This window comes from Anoplolepis gracilipes, chromosome 3 (genome assembly GCF_047496725.1).
Source record: "Anoplolepis gracilipes chromosome 3, ASM4749672v1, whole genome shotgun sequence".
Lineage (NCBI taxonomy): Eukaryota > Metazoa > Arthropoda > Insecta > Hymenoptera > Formicidae > Anoplolepis > Anoplolepis gracilipes.
Genome location: NC_132972.1, coordinates 5993543 through 6013411, shown reverse-complemented (window position 1 = coordinate 6013411; position 19869 = coordinate 5993543). Strand labels below are relative to the sequence as shown.

At 31.2% G+C, this 19869-nt stretch overlaps 2 protein-coding genes across 3 annotated transcripts in view; one reads left to right on the top strand and one right to left on the bottom strand.

Annotated features, from left to right (window-relative positions):
- The window catches only part of Mtd (TLD domain-containing protein mustard), a 131240-nt gene extending 123521 nt beyond the window's left edge, over window positions 1-7719 (bottom strand). For both annotated transcript variants that reach the window (XM_072888357.1, XM_072888360.1), the window contains exon 1: window positions 7130-7719. In XM_072888357.1, coding sequence (XP_072744458.1) covers window positions 7130-7149 — 20 coding nt within the window. In that variant the 5' untranslated portion in view covers window positions 7150-7719. The remainder of the gene's footprint in view (window positions 1-7129) is intronic.
- Window positions 7720-17663: 9944 nt separating this feature from the next.
- The window catches only part of Kay (transcription factor kayak), a 34080-nt gene continuing 31874 nt past the window's right edge, over window positions 17664-19869 (top strand). Inside the window, exon 1 of the mRNA XM_072889200.1 lies at window positions 17664-18031. Within this exon, the coding sequence (XP_072745301.1) occupies window positions 17900-18031 (132 nt within the window). The 5' untranslated portion in view covers window positions 17664-17899. The remainder of the gene's footprint in view (window positions 18032-19869) is intronic.

Below are 19869 nucleotides of genomic sequence, written 5' to 3'. Positions count from 1 at the left end.
GCAGATATAAAATGAATTGATTTGAACATTATTGAAACATGTTTAATTAATAAGTATAATCGTTATTGACCCTGTATTTTTATATTAATATTTATTAATTGCGTATTATAAATTCGACGCATCGATGATTTATTTGATCAAAAATCAATGAGTGAATCAACAAAGTAATAAAATATTTTTGTATTTGATTCTGCAAATATCTATCTTTAATTTTAATTTGTATACATTTATTTATTTGTATTATAATGGGAAATAGACTAAAATTCATCATAAAACGCGTGCAATGTACTATTCGTTAGCAATAGAGATAGCATTTTCCACTTCCAGACAAATCGTAGTTTCATGTAATTATTATTTTCGCATTCTTTCGTCGCAACATGAAATAAAATACACATCATGTGCAATTAAGAAAAAATGCTATGTAATTGTTAGGCAACTGTATTCTGATTAGTACGCGCGCAATCGCAATTAACAATGTTTTCGCGTGTGAGTGTGTCATAAAGGAATACTAAAGACAAGAAGAAAAGAAATCCCGGGAGACATTGGATCACGGCCGTAAAAATCATAAAGTGAACAAATCAAAATTTTATTAATTTATTTGTTTTTTTAATAAAATTTATCATTTATTACTGTAACATATAGTTTACTCTTTTAGCGTTGAAGCTGTAGCATTTAAATTTTTTTACGTTAAACTGAGTAAGTTTGGGATTACATCAATAAGTTAGCAATATATTAATATTTAATTATACATTTGCATATGATTTCTTATAATGTCAGAGTAATACAAGTTTTAAAAAATTTCCCATTGATCTATTCAATCTATTTCAAAAGTGAGAAAAAATGCTAAAAATTGTAATTATTGAAAAATAATATAACGCTTACATAATACCTGCTGAAGTAGTAGAAAAGTTTATCAACGGTACTGATCTTTTATTAAGATTTCATTAAATTAATTATAATTTATCTATTTATATTTACTTCCTTTTGCATGATCTCATTGTTTATAATCCGAATTGTACAAAGTTGTTTTGTAGAAATTGTAGAAAATTATTTATAATTTGAAACATGTTTGATAGTTTTGTTTAGTTTAAATTAGATTTTACAATTTATAAATTTGAGTGTCAGTTTAATTCTGAATATGTCATAATAACGTTGATCAAACTATCTGCAAATAGTTAATTAGGGAAAGTTAATCATCGCAAGCGAAATCGTGACTGATAAAAATCATACAACGAGAAGAACCGGTTTATAGAAAAGCGGATATGATGATAGCTTATTGGACTGTGAAAACACATACACACCCTATACACGACACGTGCGGCTCTTTGCGGCTGCACATAATCAGCCACGCGTGTACCTAAGCAAATGAACTGAAATCCACCATCGTTTTCATCGTGAATGCCTGAGCTTAATGAATGTCGCAAACAAAACACGCCGTGTCTTATCTCTCGGCCTCTTTTTTTTATCCGGACTCGTTTTTTAGCACAAACTTATCATTATGTTTCGATAATAACTATTAAAAAATGTTACAGTCGAAAATAATGAGATTAAGTGTGAAAAATTTAAAACAAACTAGATTGCGTTATTTTTATATCAAAGCTTTAGTCGACATTTTTTTTCTCTTCATTACACGTAACGTACGTAATTCTATTAATAATAACGTAACAGTATTAGATTTATATACACACACATATATATATATATATATTGAAAGAAGCGGTATATTTCAATGACGCACGTTATTTACCAATATCGATTTATCGAGGACGTCAAATTTCCCAGATCGGAAGTTCTCGCCGTGGCGAGCCTTTGATACGAGATTGTTACTCTGGAGAACGAGTGGTAGAAGGTAACGTAACCTAGATCACTTTATCACATGGTACATATATCGCGATGACAAACCCCAGTATCGCTCGAAAGTCGGGATAGGTTGGCCGCTTGATCGTTGCGGCTGCGCTCGCGTTAGGTTGGCTCCAGTAACCTGGCATTAATAACTGTTACACACATTGGTGCACTGTACGCGATGCACACACGGCTTCGTCGTTGCATAAATCAAGCAGAATGACCGCGTAACGAAAAATCGCTTACGCTTAAAAAAAAAACTAGATTACGTCATTATTTTTATTTCAAAGCTTTCGCCGATACTTTTTTTTCTCTTTGTTACACGTAATTTATTCTACATGTCGATCCACAACACGTCGCTTGTGGGCGCGATGGAAAAGTATTTATCCATCGCGATGTCGATAAATCGAAAGAATCGATTTAGGCAATTTCATAGCGTGTAATAAAAAACAATATAATCTCGGTGAATTCAATTTTCAACGCCATAGATACGGGAAATTAGATCTTACGCTACTGTCGCAATTTTATCGTTGCGAATGTAACGTAGAAATCATTTTTACGTATATGTGCGATCGAAATTACATATTTCAATTATAATATATAATAATAACATTAATTATTTTTTTTTTTTTTTTTTTGCAATTGTGTGTCAGCAGTGCACGCAGGCAACAATTAATTTAATTAATTTCGCTAAAAAGAAAGTGTATGAACTAATTTTTTTTTGCTACTTATTCAATGAGATCTAAAAAAGTAAACAGCAAAAAAAAATTAATATAAATGTATTTATTATTTATGTATTTATAAATTCAGATATTTTTTTTCTTTCGATTTATTTTATGCCGATTTCTGAATTAATTCAACACAAATCCTTAATGATCTCTTTCTGTCGCTGTACCGTCTGAAAATTCTTTCAAAGGAAATTATCAAATAGAATCATAACTTTATCACGTAATTTACAAAGGAGCTTTCTTGTCTCATCTTCCTCTGTTTTCATCAAACACGCAAATAAATTTTAACGCTGCTTTTAATTAAAAACTGCATAATTCGAATAATGTTCGGGCAATGTGATACACGTAACTAGTATACATTAAAAATAATTATTTCAATGAGCAAAGCTAAGTGACAAAATCATTAATATGCAACTTCGCTGGTTGAGCGCACGAAATCGCGTGTTAAATATACATTTAAATATCCATTAAGTTCGTGCCTATGAATTCTTTCTTCACGCCATCGTTACACGGGATATGAACGATGCAATAATTTAGATAAGAAGTTCAATACAAGTCCAAACAAAAAGAAGAATCTTCCTTCTTGAAAAATTGAAAAATTAATGTAAACTTTCTTTCGCGTAAACTTTCATCGATAATAAATATTTGTTTCTATAGAAAATAGAACGCAAAATACGACATAAAAGGATACAAAGTTATAAATTTTATTTAACTTATTTTTCATTTCTCATCGATCTGGTTTAATTTTTTTCTACATTACTACATGATTTTCTTCTCTTCTCGAATTAATCGTTCCGATATTTTTGATAGCTTCCCAAATTAGAACTTATCGGTATTTGTAATCAGAGGACGTATTATAGCACACATATACTCGAAAATTTACTGATAAGCGATAGCAGAATTAGAACGGCGCCCGTAATTAACGTACAGTAGCTATATAAGATAAGTGGCGTGAACAAGAAAGTAAAATTTATCGATAATTTTGACATATTTTCTCTGGTACACATATGCTGAATTTTGCGAGAAAACAATTTATTTTTCACTTAAAACTTTTTTGATAAAGCGTCATCTGTGTAAACAAATATATGCAAACAAATTTTTAAGTACAAAAAGTCTCTTAATATTTAATTATTTAATATAATTACGACTTATTGATCATATAGGCCAGAGTTATATGTTTGAGTCTCGCTAATTATTAAGTCTGAAAAAAGATGTTAATTATGTCTATATATGAACAAAATCGATATGACTAACACATAAAATTTGCGAAACAAATATATATATTTTTGATATAAAATAGACTAAATCATGTATTAAAAATATTAAAATTATTATTATATAACTGCAAAATATGCGGAGAATCATATATAAAATAATTTATATTGTTATTTTCGATGCAATTACAAATATGTATATTCGCGATGACAAATTTCTAAAGTTTGTCCGACATACAGGAATCGAACATGAAACATTCCTTGACAATATTTCATCCTGAGACACCCGGTATATTACATGTCTCGATATCGTATACATCTGCCGAGAAATCTAGCCCAAACATCGATCGCTATATAAAGTTTATACTTGTAGAAGGTAATACGTAATGTGCGATTCGATATATATCGTAATATTTGCGATCATTTCGATTCTGTTCAAATTCGCACGAGTAAAAACTTGGTTTACTAAATCAATAACTAGTGTAGTCTATCTACGTGACAAACAGGGATTCTACGAAAATTTTTATCGGTTGTCAAGTACAAAGCATATCGCATAATCTAATAACTTGGTAATCAGATAATCGAGCTTGTCAATGGATTAAAAATTTATTCAAATACAATACATTGAAATCTTTTTCTCTCCCTTTCTCGAGAAGCTAAAAGCCGGTTTTTTATTTCACATTACACGTTGCAGAAAATCATATGTCAATAAACATGGTACCGTATATCACCGAAGATGCAATATGCAAAATGCAAAGTGCTGAAACTACTTAGAGAACGACATTCATAACAAAACGTCGTTTCAGATACTATGTTCGTGTATATCGCGTATATACACGAGGTACAGAAAAGTGCACGCGTATAAACCAGTAAAACGCGCGCATGCCGCCATGGCCGTAGCAAAAGATAGGTGTATGCCTTCTACACATCTGCATTATACCCCATTATAAATTTTTCCACTGTCACAACTTATAACTTACTATTATCAATAAGAATACGACTGAGAAAACTTTTCACACAGAACTTTTAAAACTGGGGGAAGTTCGATAAGTAAAAGGTTTATTTTAAATTTATTTTAAATTTATTTTAAACTTATTTTAAATTTAATAGATAGAGAAATACTACTGTTAATCATCATTATATTAATCAGTATAAAAATAAAGTAAACATTACGCATATACACACATACGTATAGAATTCTTCAATTTGATATATCTTTGCTCTTGCTATTAGACAAAAATTAAATAAACCCCAGGATATTTCGTTTATTCAAAATCCGTGTTACTATCGTGACATTGGAACGTTAATAATATTTATATTTTCTGCTAATATGTACAATATCTTTTAAACTTTTCTTGTGGTGATATTTATTTTTTCATCATACGCTCGGGCCCAGATTTTTTGCAACCGATCCTGCGAACCAGTACAACCCATAATTTCGCACTCATTACGTGGGCGTAGGAAAACCGTGATCCTTGCACGGAAGGAAGACGCTTCCAACCAGCTTTCAACAACAGGCGCCTGTATAAATCCGAGACGCTTTTTAATCCGCGATCGCGTTAATCTCGCCGAAATTTACAAATAGAATTATATTATAATAATGATATTGCGCACGAAAAATTAGTAATTTTATATATTATATTTTTATATCAAACCATTCTATAACATTAATTAAAATTAATTAAAGTTTATTTTTTTTAATTTTGTCTCTCTAATAAACGATAAATTCGAAATAACAATTTAATTAACTCGAAATATTCCTATAAAATTTACTCAACTAAATGTTCGTAGAATGTTATTAATATTACTTGACATTACTTTCATTTTTACTGATGCTTGATTGACTTATGCATTTTCATTATAATATTTGACATTGCAGATAAAATATAAAGTATCGCGATAGAACCTCTCATTTAATAATTGTTATTAATTTTTATTAAGTAGAAAACTTATTAGCTAGAAATAATTCTGTAAACAGAGTGTTGCGTTATATCATACACATGTAGTGGTTAAAAATAAATTATCACTAGTTAATACAATCATAATATTGATTAATATACGCGTGTTCCGAACATAAAAATGACGATATACGGATGTTGTTAACGCTGTAGACTGTTAGCTGCATATTTTATACTTTTATTAATTCCATATGCCATTAACTGCATATTTTATATATGTCGTTATTTATATCTCTGTAGAATTACTCTGTAGAATTATCGATTAATAAGTTGTTTCGTTCAAACAATTTTTTTCTCGAATTGCGTTATTATTTGAGATATAGTAAAATGTCAAATAAAATTTCAATGAAATTTCACATCTATGGAACATTTACACATCTGTGAAATCATATAATTACATAGTCAATCAATTCTTTAATCGGATGACGGATTAATTTTGCTATCGAAGCAAAGTGTCAAGTTTCGACATGATAGAAAATATTTCACTCCTCGAAATTAATTTGATAACATCAGTACGTATCATATAAAAGATCCAAACGATTCGGAATATATATATCCGTTTCCCTGTGATCATGGATAAATTAAATTAAAAGCATTAAAAATAATGGTAAAAAAACTAAGTCTCTTGTAAAAATGGCAAACTTAACTTTAATATATTATTCCCACATCGCCCTGACATTTCTTCGTTGTCAAGGATAATAACGTACGTCCCAAAGGAACATTATGAATTTGGAAGCTCATTTTACGATCTATTTCACCAATGTCGGTTAAGTTTAATCAATATTTAAGAGAATTCTCGTCTTTTCTTTAGCTAAAATTAAATAAAGATAAGAGAAGAATCTCAATTAATTTTTAAGATAGTCTTATATTTTCTCATTAAACGACATTGGTGTTTCAAATTCCCATACATATGTCGATTACAAGAAATTTTTTTTGTTAAAAAAATATTCAGCGTACTAATAACGCTTATAAAAAAATTTACTTTAGCAAAGAAAATTAATTTAAAAAATAGATTTTTTATTTCATAGTGTCAATAGCACGTTCGATTAAAAAAAAGAAAAATATAATATAATACGAAGGTTATAATCGGTTACATGAAAATTTTAATATAAAAGGAAATATCAGGAGACTATTTCTAATATTTCAAGCTGACCTACAGGTTAATTTAAACTATGGTTAATGCGTCGAAACCGACGTTAATACATGCGTGGGTGCTGTCATCGACCATTAGCATCAATCAAGAGGAGATCTAAGTCGATACCGCGAGCATAAGTTTTCGATTCAATTCAAATCGCATATATTAGCATATTTTTTTCGGAGCAACGTTTTGCCTCTCGCAAAGCTTAGCAAAAAACGCAAAAAAGAGTGAAGATAAAGACATGCTCACATTTTGCTGTGGTCTGCCATGCCTGGTTAGCCGTATCCTCTGTTGGTCGCCCTCTCGAGCCCTCTTGACGATGTCGAGCCACCTCCACCACCTCCTTCTTCTCCCCTTCCTCCTCCTCCGAGGGAGCTTCAGCGCCTTTCGGCGAACACCCTGATGACGGAGCCTTTCCAGAGGGTCGCGGATATGATGAACGTCGACGAGGATTTTGTCCTCCGAGGACGTAACGAAAACCCGCGATGATCACGCGGTAAGATCACGACACGGTTGCATAGAGCCGGTTATACACACGACGAAACACCGCACGACGCGAATAATGAGGGAGAACGGGCGGAAAAGGGGTGGGAAGGAAGGGGGAGGGGGGGACGGGGACGGCGGCGAAAAGTGACAGGAACGCGCCGCGTGTGGCGAAATTTCTCACGATTTTACGGCTCGATAATTCGCCTCGCCACTCGTAGCGCACGATTGAAATATCATGGAACAAAACGATCACGACACTACGCGACGCACACAATTCAGCGGAAACCGAAACGCGTTTACGCACCGGTTAAAATGCGATTATACGGGACGCCTCGCGACCACTCGCGACTCGCGCGGCACGAACCATCATCGATTGTTGACGAGCGGCCCACCTGCAACGCTCCCGACATCTGGCCATAGTGACAGAAACGAATAATGGACGAGTCGATAAAACTGTAAAGAAAACGAAAGACGTAAATAATACTAGAGGGTGTATAATATTGTGCGGATTTTAAATAAATATAATGACCAATATTAGTTATTTATAGTTAATATGAAAAATTATTTTATGTGTGTTTATATGCTGTCATTTATAATTAAATATATGTAATATAATTAAACACATATACATACTTTATTTACGCATACATTACTGATGAAAGAAATGATAAAAGATTTTTGTTGAAAATAGTAGCGGATAAAACTAGTTAACTATAGATGATGTTAAATAATAGTAAATATAATTTATATTTTAATGAGAGAAAGAAACAAAAAACATATACACATTGTCATGATAATAAACCATAAATTGATGCGAAACATAAAGTAAAATATCGGTAAAGTTATTAGTATTTGCAGTTGGTAATTATTTCCATATTCTGCATTAATCATCAGAATTTAGTTATCAACTTGTGATAAACGAATCAATTTGAATTTGAACGTCTTAAATAATTCTTGTTCAAAAATAAATGCTAGTTTCTTTATTGGAAATTCTATATCTAAATTGTTAATTTGGCTTGATTCACAATTTTGTATTTTTTAAATCTATTATAAAATTTTTATTAAATAACCTTTTATTTATATATATATATATATATATATATATATATATATATATATATATATATAATGTACACGGAGAAAATTTTAAATTAAAAATTACTATGGTATGTATTAACTGTGGACCATTAGAAATCACTCTAAGTTAAAGTGCTATATAAAATTATAAAAATTGCGTAAATTGATGTCATTTTTATAATTTTACATAGCACTTTATTTTAGAATGATTCTTAATGGTCCACAGTTATTACATACCACAGTAGTTTTTAATATAAAATTTTCTCCATGTATACTATTTTATGACTATGTGTATATTATTACGAAAAAAACTAATGTATTATTAAAAGTTATTTTTGATACAAAATCTCTATGCAAAACTAATATTTGATGCAAAATACAAGATTGTGGACTTAATGAACCAATTTGATAAGCATATAATATTTTTAATTAAATAAATGTGATATTATATTTAACATTTCGAAAAATTGGAATTAACGATCATGTTAGTAACAAGTCTTTTGTTGACCCGAATGGTTCAAATCATTCTAATTAGTCCAAGGTTGCTACTATTCTTAAGTCTTATGATGATTAGTGTTCATGTACAAGAATATATCGGATTACCTTTGCATCATGGATTTTTCTACTATCATAAGACGCGTTTGATTTGCGTTCAAAAGGATGTGTTTATCTGCTCATCTGTGACGATAGTTCTCAGTTGTCAGAAAAGAAGACAGTACGATGGAAAACATGATAGATCGTGCTTTATCTCATCACGTATGAACAAATCTTACTCATCCTTGATAATTACGTGAGTGATTACGATTCTAATATATTTAGTTCATTGATGCAATTTATTTTTTCAGATTAAAAACAAATTTAAAGAGAAAAAGTTGTAAAAGTAATAAAACATCCAGTAAGAAATTATATACATTTCACAATTTAAAATATATTTATTTATATAAGCATATATATTTTAAAATATACTCGTATATATTTACTCTTCTCTCTCTCTCTCTCTCTCTCTCTCTCTCTCTCTCTCTTTCCCTCCTTCTTCTTCTCTTTTTATTCTCTTTCTCAAATAATTTTAAAAAATGTTGCTAAAGATATATACTCAGAGTTACAATTTGTGGAATTTGTAGGTCCCACTTTCAATAAACTAAAATTAATATAGTATGTCGATTAAAAAATCTATATTAGTACACAGAATCTATTAGTACATATTGGAATATGTATGAGGAAAAATAACTAAAAAAAATTATATATGCGTAATTTAATAATATAAAATCTTATACTTTATAAACGTTATTCAAAACCTACATATTACATTTGATAAATTATCTTATTTTTCACAATCAGAATAAAAAATCAAAACTCATTTTTTTTTTTTTTTTTTTTTTTTTTATTACCACCCATGTTTACCATATCGCGAAAGCTGTTAATCATTTTAACAATATATGTAAATATTAATATCAAACAGCTGCACCTTATTTCCATATGCTTCTCAATAATCAAACTTTTTTGCTACTATGTAAATAAATGGAAAACGAATCTCGATATTGTCCCCGTTTGTAACAAGTTGTCATCAAGGTTGCAGACGGAAGACAATGGAACTGTCGAGTGGTCGACGGAAAAAGAGAACAAAGACATTGTTTGTACCTGGGAAAATACTTCCTTTGAAAGTGAATGTAGGAATGTAGATTTTTCAAGGTTTTTCTCGATTAACTAAAGTTGAAATGATTTTAAAGTAAAAATGATCGTTTATTATAAGATGCGAATGTAAATCCTTTCCTTCTTTGCAAAATATAACTTTACAATTCTTTTAAATTTTATAACCATTTTCAAATGATTATATATAATACTTTAATATTATTATAAATTCTTAATTTTTTAAAGGAAACCTTGTACTAAACTTACAATTGGTATATAATATTATGTAAATTTGATTTTTATAATAATACTCGATAATTATTTAATTATGATAAAAGTGAGGTAACATTTTTTTTGCATATAAAATATCAAAACTTTCTTGTGAATCAAATACACATCTCCATGAATGCAAGTGCCACGCTCCATCACAGAATTAATAAATTTTACATGACACATTCAAAATTTCGTAGGGCTGTTTTATTATTCAGAAAAGACGAGCCTGAGAAAACAATGGAACCGCGGCTCTTTGTGTGGCCCAGGGCCTAATCCAACAATAGAGGCCCATTGTATGTAAAATACTTGCCGACAATATTAATATTCCTATCTCTGTGCGAGAAATTGCGACTTTGTCACAGGCTGATAATAAAACATATATAGCGATAAACGTATTAAACTGAATTCGCTCATCACTGTTACATGGATACGTAGAATTTGCAGAATTTGAAATGAGATGCCAGCTCTTTTTCTTTTTAACTGTTTACGAACGATAATATTACGCTGTCTGATGCAATTTTTCGTTCTTGCTACTGTAATATATATGATAAAGTTTTCGAATTTTCATCTTTTTTTGAACATGATGCTAAAAATATCTTATGTGTAAATAATACATTTAAACATTTACTTAGCTTAATATATGATATGATATAATGTATGATATAACATGTGATTTTAATTTCTTCATATATTTTTTCATTTTGTTACGCAAGTAACACAACTTAATTTTTTTAATTCTTAAAAGAGAATGCACTCTCAATTTTTTTCTTAAGGGAAAAAATCGTAAAAATTTTGAAAATTTATTTTTTTATTCCGATATTATTACATCTGAAAACTTTTAATTTTTTTCTATTATACAATTATACAACACAATTATTATATTAAATAAAATTTAATAATAAATACTCCAAATATATATATATATATATATATATATATATATATATATATATATATATATGTATATATATAATATTATCCGGTTCACTTTATCTAGTGTGTTCACCGCACAATGAACCGAACACGCACGTGCGTGTTTTCGGAGGCACGGAGCGCATTGCTTGAGTCACATTTCGCGTAATTTCCGTGTAAGTTGCAGTTAGCTCTCGCAGCTGCGAGAGCAGAGTCCGTTCGAGAGTACGACACTTCGCATATATCGCCCTACTTCCTTCTTTGTCCGAGAAAATATTGCAAAATCAGCAGGCACGTGACTCGATTGACGTAAACAGTAGAACAAAAAATGACAAGTTCCATCCAATAGAATCGTGAAGATCGATCGTGCGCATCAAGAGATAAACACGCACGTGACTTTGTGAAACAAAGACTAGCAACCAGCAATATTTATCACGTAAACAATACCACATTATTTTACCACGGTATTATATACATACATATATTGCGTGGTTGATTAAACTTTTTATCGAGAAGCAATATCTTTTTGTATTTAATCATTTAGATATTTAATTTAATTTGTATATATTTCACAAATGTAGACACTCAAAATTGCGACAATTAACAATTAAATAATTAATAATTAATAAATATTTGAATTAAATTAATTATTTATCAAAAAATCGTTTTTTTGTAATATGTATACACACTATAGACATAGATAATTAAATTTATATCATCAAGTGTATTAATGAGAAGAAAAAGACAGTGATTTATATTTCGCTTTGTCATGCGTTTCGTTATTATTAGGTACAGTTTGTATGTGTCTGTGTATGTATAAGCGAACACTTTCATCCAAATCAAATGTCGATAAGATAACACCAAGAGTATCTGTGTGCATTATACCACCGACGACGCGAGGTTGTCGCTAAAAAAACATTTTCATATAGAGTTCTTTATATCTGAATCGAAAGTGATTAGCGATTCGTGAACATAGAGACTAACTTTTATTATTTTAATTAGTCGACTTCAAGATAGTGATGATAGAATAGCAAGAATATTTAGTGATGAATTTGATGGGAAGAAAGATAAAATATTAAAAAAGGTATGGAAAAAAAAAGAATTAAGAAAGAGAAAAGGACAAGGAGAATTGTGAGTGAGACTGTGATTGCTCTATGAATGCGATTAAATTAGATTATTTATTTATATATCTAGCTAGCTAATTATTTAATTATTTATTGTTTGGATAGAGGTAGGAGGTATGTGATATTTGTTTGTAAAGAAATGTAAGTATGGATGAGTAGTATGTCTTTTAAGTAAATCAAGTCTCCTTCCTGGCTTGTATGCTTGAAGAGTAAATAAAAATATATATATATATATATATAACTAGTCGACTTCAAACTTTTATTTTAAGACACGCGAAAATTTATGATAATAATAAACACAATAAAAATAACGATTGATAAAATGCGAGTTATTGTTTTTATGTTATTTTTTCTATTAATATAAATAATAATTATTATACATATAATAAAAAATTCTCTTTTTCTTTATTATTATTGAGAACAATGAAAACAAAAATTCTAAAAATATATCGTTGACTTTTTACTCACTTACTATGTTCTGTTTTATTGAAATATAAGAAATTCTAAGAGAAATTATAAATAATATTTCGAGAATTATATTCGAAGCGAGTATATTGTATTTTAATTTAGAATTATTGTGACTTTTCGACATGCGGAGAATGGAAGTTTTTATACTAGCTTATATACAATTAGATTCGATCGCGATAGTGCGATTTCAACGTGAGTGCGCAGGTGAACGCAGCGTACACTTGGATGCACAAAGAGTTTCCCACTGAAATTTGCACATTACCATGTATGTTTCGCAAGTGGTGTCCGTTCGCGCTCTCTATTTTTGCAGCTGACTCCTCGACGGGTTCTTGCATATGTTTCGCGAGACCGCGTACGAGACGCGATACGCATATACGCGTGTGTATCCTAGGTACATACATACATATGTACAATATGTACTAAACGGCAATGACATTCCGTAGCGTCTTCTGTTTTTTCCAATCGGCCAGCGTTTGAGATGTGATACCGCGAGCAGCTTAAGACGAGACGACCTTGGTTGCAAGCAGAAGCTAGCTCAAGGATGACGGCTGCCTGTCTATTCGAATTTCATCATGGTGCGAAGCTAAGCGGGTGAATGTCAGAGCCTCATGAGCTTCATTACGCGCCCGTAACGAGATGTATCTTTACTATATAATGGCCCGCCACTGCTTGCTTAGGTGACCTTAATTTTAGCTAACTTGTGCCATGCGATTTTGCTGATCTTCGAGCACATATTTGACGAGTTAAAGGAAAAGAAATTTATGTAAAAAACGTTCGATATTAATGTTTTAACAGTTTACAAAGATACTTGGAAATCTTCCAAGGTAATAACTTTAGAAGAACCTTCCTCCGAGGGAAAAAAAACATTTATACTTGTACAAATAATAAAACTGACAAGATAACGATTCATGAGAGATTGTATGTTAGAAATATTTTATTTAAAAAAAAAAAAAAATAAAAGATTTATATTGAAAAAAGCGAGTATATCAATGAAAAAAGTACTCTTTTTTTTTCTATCGTAAAAATAGTTATTTTAAAAGTTGTCGATAGATGTTTTCCAGAATTGCATGAGACCTTGAGTAGGTTACCAGTCCATGTGCTACACGTTTTCCTCGACCTACCGTTTTCTCTACTTTAATGTTTTTAGGTGATATCTATAGTATCGAAAGATACAACTACGAACATTTCTATAGGAAGCTTGTGCGCATTTGCGATTATTATCGAAGTAGCTATTACGTACTGTTTACATACTTGAATTACCAAACAAGATTAACGTATATGTGTGTGTTAATTATTTCGAGAGTCGGATAGATTTTTCAATTGATTATGTTTTAAAATCATGTTAGAAAATACATCTGGATTACGATAAGCAATTAAATTAAATTGTCAAATTTTAATTTCTGTGATTTAAAAACATTTCTCAATTTTTATACATTTTGACACTACAATTGTGACATAAAATTGTTTTATCAATATTATTTAGAATTGCATAAAAAACGCAATTCATAAAATTTTTAATCGTGTTAGAAGTTATAAATTACAGTTATAAATAATTACAAATTATAAAGAAAATTGAGATGTACTTAAAAAATTATTTTCTCTTTGATTCCTAATTTTTATGATATATTATATATGTTTAAATTATATAACATATATTACATATAATTTAGAATATTATAATAATTATATATATATATATATATATATATTATATATATCATATATAATTTGTGATTTATACCTCACATACCTATTTCTATGTCACTATATTCTTGTCTGTCATGTTTTTCTTCTTATCCACACGAATGAAAAAGAAAGCTGCTTGACAAAGATTGCTCTCCTTTTCTAATGGACGATACTTTGATTTCTCCCCCCCCCCTCCTCCCCCCATTGCGTCGCTAATGGGTTCTCTATCACTGACGTGATCACATCGTATCGTATCACACTCACAATGCATTGATCGGGTTAATTACAATCGTGGCTAATTACAATCATACAAAAAAAAAAACAGGTCAATTAGCGCGATGCGGCTTCACTTACCGGTCAATGTACCGCCGCTGCCATTTCAGCGCTCGCTCCATCGTTTCCATAGTCTTTTCACTTACGGATACGAATCGAATTAAAGCGATACGATAATTATCCGCCACTTCACACGACACTCCCGATGTTTACCACACTCGCGAGATATATGTCGGGCGAATAAATCACGCGGAACACGACGATCGTTTATTGCATCGCGCACGACACACTCGATGTCCGTTAACCGCGAAAGAGTACAGGATTTTTTCGATGAAAATTTGAACCACCCGACAATTTCATACTGACACCTGATACGTGGATCGTCGTCTAGTTTTGTCACGTCACGAGGGGTACCAACTCGCGAGCGACTCTATCCGAGAGTTTTTTGTTTGCAAGACTGTCATAATATATTTGGCAATTTTCGTAAATTATAGTCATAGACGTAGGAAAAGCATAGATTATCCAATCTATGTCATAAGCGAAGAGGATAACAGTAGTTCATCGCTATCCTTTTCTATGTAATGAATGTCGAATGGAATTGGGAGTTGCCAGCAAGACCCAGGGTCCACTAGTGTGAGTGAGACACACTGATGTATTTCTCTCTCTCTCTCTCTCTCTCTCACACACTAGTGGACACAGTATTGCACTGTCTCGTTAAAATGTTCCCCTTGTAGTGAAATGTTTACTTTTCCTACTTTTCGTAAAAGGGAATAACAAATGTATTACCATCTCTTTCGTTACATCGTTATATGTATATCTAGTTCGCTTAAGAATAAATCTATACTGTCCCTATGTCTACGGTTATCTCATTCTAGAGGGTGTTAGCGTTCGCGGTCGTTCGCAAACAGGTTGGTCACCCTTGGTCTAGCCTAGCAGGTTACGAGCACGAATATTCGACATATCAGATCGGTGAGTCACGCATCTTGTTCGATATGTTCCGGCTACCCCATTCGCAACGCTCGCCCACGCGACCAGTCGCGTGACTCATCCGTGATTCTCGGAAGCACGCGGCCACTCTTGGGATCTCGGGTCTCGCTCGAGATTTTCGCCGATGCGTTACCGGTTTTAACCGTTAGCTACAAATTCTTTTCGAGCCATTCGAGGTTCACAAATACGAACTGCTCGTCGTCTTCAATCAAACATCGATCAAATTAAGGTAAAATGCTGGATTTTTTTTATCACACAAAAAGTTAAATATATGATGGTTCAATAATTATGTACAACAAGGAAAGACATGTAATATTGCTAATCCAACAATTGCAATATTATTAAATATACAATGGATCTAATCTCATAGTTCACTTCTAATCAAATGTCACTTTTACTCTATCTTTTAATCTATCTTGAGATGCGATCAGGCGCCGTTCCTTCGATTTGATAAACATCAAACATGGTGATATTTTTATTCGCAAAAAGAAAGGCTGCAATTGTTGACGCTTGAAAAAATCATGTTCACGTGTATACGATCTTTCAACGCGTCCTTCGCGAGAATGCTGAGAGTATCAGATTATCTCGTGGAATGACACAACTCTGATACTCGCAAAAATAAAATAGCAAAATATTAATTGGAAAATTTTCTTTTATAAAATCCTTTCGATGTAACAAAAAATTAATATCTACTCTTTTTATCTCTATAAAAAAGATTACAACACGAGGAATCGCGGAAGATGATTGGAGAAAGTAATAAAGTGTTAACGAGAGATATAAAAATTTCTTGGAATTTAACCTGTTCCGAATAAAATATAGAACGCCTGCTTGGTCATCGTCAAAGCACAATCATTGTACCGATACAAAGTGCGTAAATTTCATCTTTAGGCATTTGACACACACGCCAAGTTACAAATACAATTTGGTAACTCGAATTTTATTTTTAACCCTTGTAGATCATATATTTTTTTTGCTTTGTTCCTGGTCACATATGGATTATAATATCTTGTTACAATTTTAGCTGTCCCAAAGTTCTTAAAAATCTACAATTTATATATATATATATATATATATATATATATATATATATATATATATGTATACATATATATCCTTGACATTTGTAGAAAATGTATAACAAAAATTAAAAGTTAAAAAATAAATTTTAAACTCTTTTAGTGATTAACGTCTTGAGATATTCTATTAGAAATATTCTTTTTAAAATATCGAAAGGTCAAATTGATCCATATGTGACCTTTAAAAATATATGTAAAGTTTGTTAATTATATTTATTCGATGTGTTTACATATACAAAATATTTCATAATTAAAGAGAAAGTTAAACGTGAAATATATTTAATATTTTATACAAACGCTCTCCTAAAAAGAGAAAATTCACAACGACAAAATCAAATTCTTTTATTATGACTGTATATATAAATAATCAATTTTCTTTATCTCTGCAATTGATATTACGTGACACGACAAAATAAAGACTCGATAACAGTATCATGTGTCTTATTAATATCTTTATACGTAAACTTTAATGTAATTAAAATATCGAGTCGCAAATAATTACTTGGACTGAAGAACAAGAACGAAAAGTAATTAAAACGCTTTAATAATAATATCGGGCGTCGCGCGATAGATAAGTCCCTTGTTTCATGCGATAGCGCCTCGTTATCGAACGTTATGGCACGGTACTGTCAGGCTCGACGGGGATTGGCCGACCGGGAATAGCCCATGACGTCATCCACGCTCGAGAGACCTCGAGCAGCCTCGACTCTCTCCGTGGTTCGAACGCGGACTGTCGGACGCGCGCGCGAGGTATTCCCCCACGGTATGAGTCATCGGGATCGGGTGCAGTTTTACACAGTTTCGAGCAAAGGGACCTGCAATTCGTGCGTGTCGTCTTCAAGTTCCACGTACGTCCGTTGACAATAAGATTCGACGCTATCCTTGCGTCCGTTTTCCCTCCTCTCTCTCTTTCTTGGAGAGAATCATTTCTCTGCATTTTTGCCGTAAGAGCATCGAGAGGTTATAAACGCGACGTACTTAGATTTGACTCGGTTTTGACGCAGATTTTCGCGAAAGTGAACGGCAAGATGAAGTTGGACGTCTCCGACGTGCTGTATGACAGCTCCAGCGTGTCCAGCGATAGCGGGACCTCGCAGAGTTCCCGCGTCAGCCATGATTTTCTCTCCAGCATCGCAAATGCGGCCGTGCTGCCCAATAACGTGAGTACCTAGCAAGGAATGCGTATGCATGTGACTCCTTTCGCGTTGATGCAAATGTGATGCTGCTTGATACAAGTGTCGCGCGCGGCACTTGTATCCTCGCGATTACGTCGCGTTGAATTCCAACGATCGACGTCTCATCGGCGGCTCGCGTTACGTAACGTCGCTTGTCGGCGTGACAATATCATGCGTTAATGTTTTAAAGCAACTGTCCGCGTTTATCGTTGCATCTGGCGCAAAGCGTCCAATTGTTAAAAGCGAGGGATAAGTTTCGATATTCGATGAAAGAGAAGACAGACCCGCACGTACGATTTATTTTTTTCTCTTTTAATTTTCACCATTATGTATAATTTTACCACGTAAAAATGAATTGCAATAAAGAAAGAAGATATATAAATATCAAGTGAGGTAAAATTGTAATAAAATAAAAAAAGAAATATAAACCGAATAAGAAAATAATATTTCAGAGCATTTTAAAGTATAATAATTTAAATTTTTCAATAAAATAATATCTGTATATATATATATATATATTTTTTTTTTTTAATGCATTGGTGTATAATTCCATATTATTTCACTTTTATTTGTTATAAATAATAGATATCTTATCCTTATTTTCTCCTCGATAGATATATGAAACTCAGTGTTAGAAAAATATATGTACAATTGTATAGACACAAAATGAAGTACATTATATTGCATTGCTTTCTTATCTTCTTTACAGAAATAAAAAGCAATTTATTGTTTCTTAAATCGTTTCGCTAACGCATATGTCACAGATAAGCTTGCGATAACCGTTCGTCATTCGAGCAGCAAAACATTCAAAATATTATATCATTTTTAATTTAACAACTGCATGAGTTAAATTAGTTCATCATCGAAAATATAGTCTCGAACTTTCGTGAATACAAAATTCAAATTTAAAATTCAGCTGATCAAAGTATATTGAATGATAAAATGTCAAAATCAATAACTTGTACATAATTGCAATTCTTAAGTTTGAAGAATTTATTAAAATTGTGTAAATCAGACACTGCATTGTCGACCAAACATTATATTTATAAATCAATTAAAAATAATGCACACGATTAAATAAACACATGATTATACATGTATAATATAATATTTTTATTATTTTTTGTTAAATGTTTAGCGGAATCGTTTAGAATTACATAAAGTTAGTGGTCTATTGTTTGTATGTCACTATATGACACATCCATCACACGTCTGGAAAATGCATACCATTTCATAGAAAGATAAATTCTTAGACAACATATACAAGTGCTGCTTGTCAATACTGCTCGTGATGATTCATCACATTAGTGGTTTTACGATATAAAATATGCATGGTGTATGGTTTCAAGATCGATTTCAACGAAACAATTACATTAAACGGGAATATATATATATATAAAATCAAATAAATTATTAGTATTTATTATGTAATGTATTATGTTGTGGGATTAAGTTATGACAAATATACTAATTATCACAATTTTATGTTCATGCTCGCAGATTTGATTAGTCTTTCCATTTGATATATGTCAATTATAAAATATTTTAACATTGCTCTATTTAAAGCTATTTAAAGGATTCACAAAATTCAATTTCGAAAATTCTGTTAATCCTATCGTTTTATCTTGTGAAAATTTATATAATCCTACTTTTCTAGTAAATCTAAAAGTAGTCTAATTAAAAAATTTAATTTACTTTCAATTTCCTATAATTTAATACAAAATTTAATATAATACCGCGTTTATCAATATTATTACATTTTTGAATACAAAAAAGTTAAATTAGCCTTAAGCACATACACACATAATACATTACAATGTAAT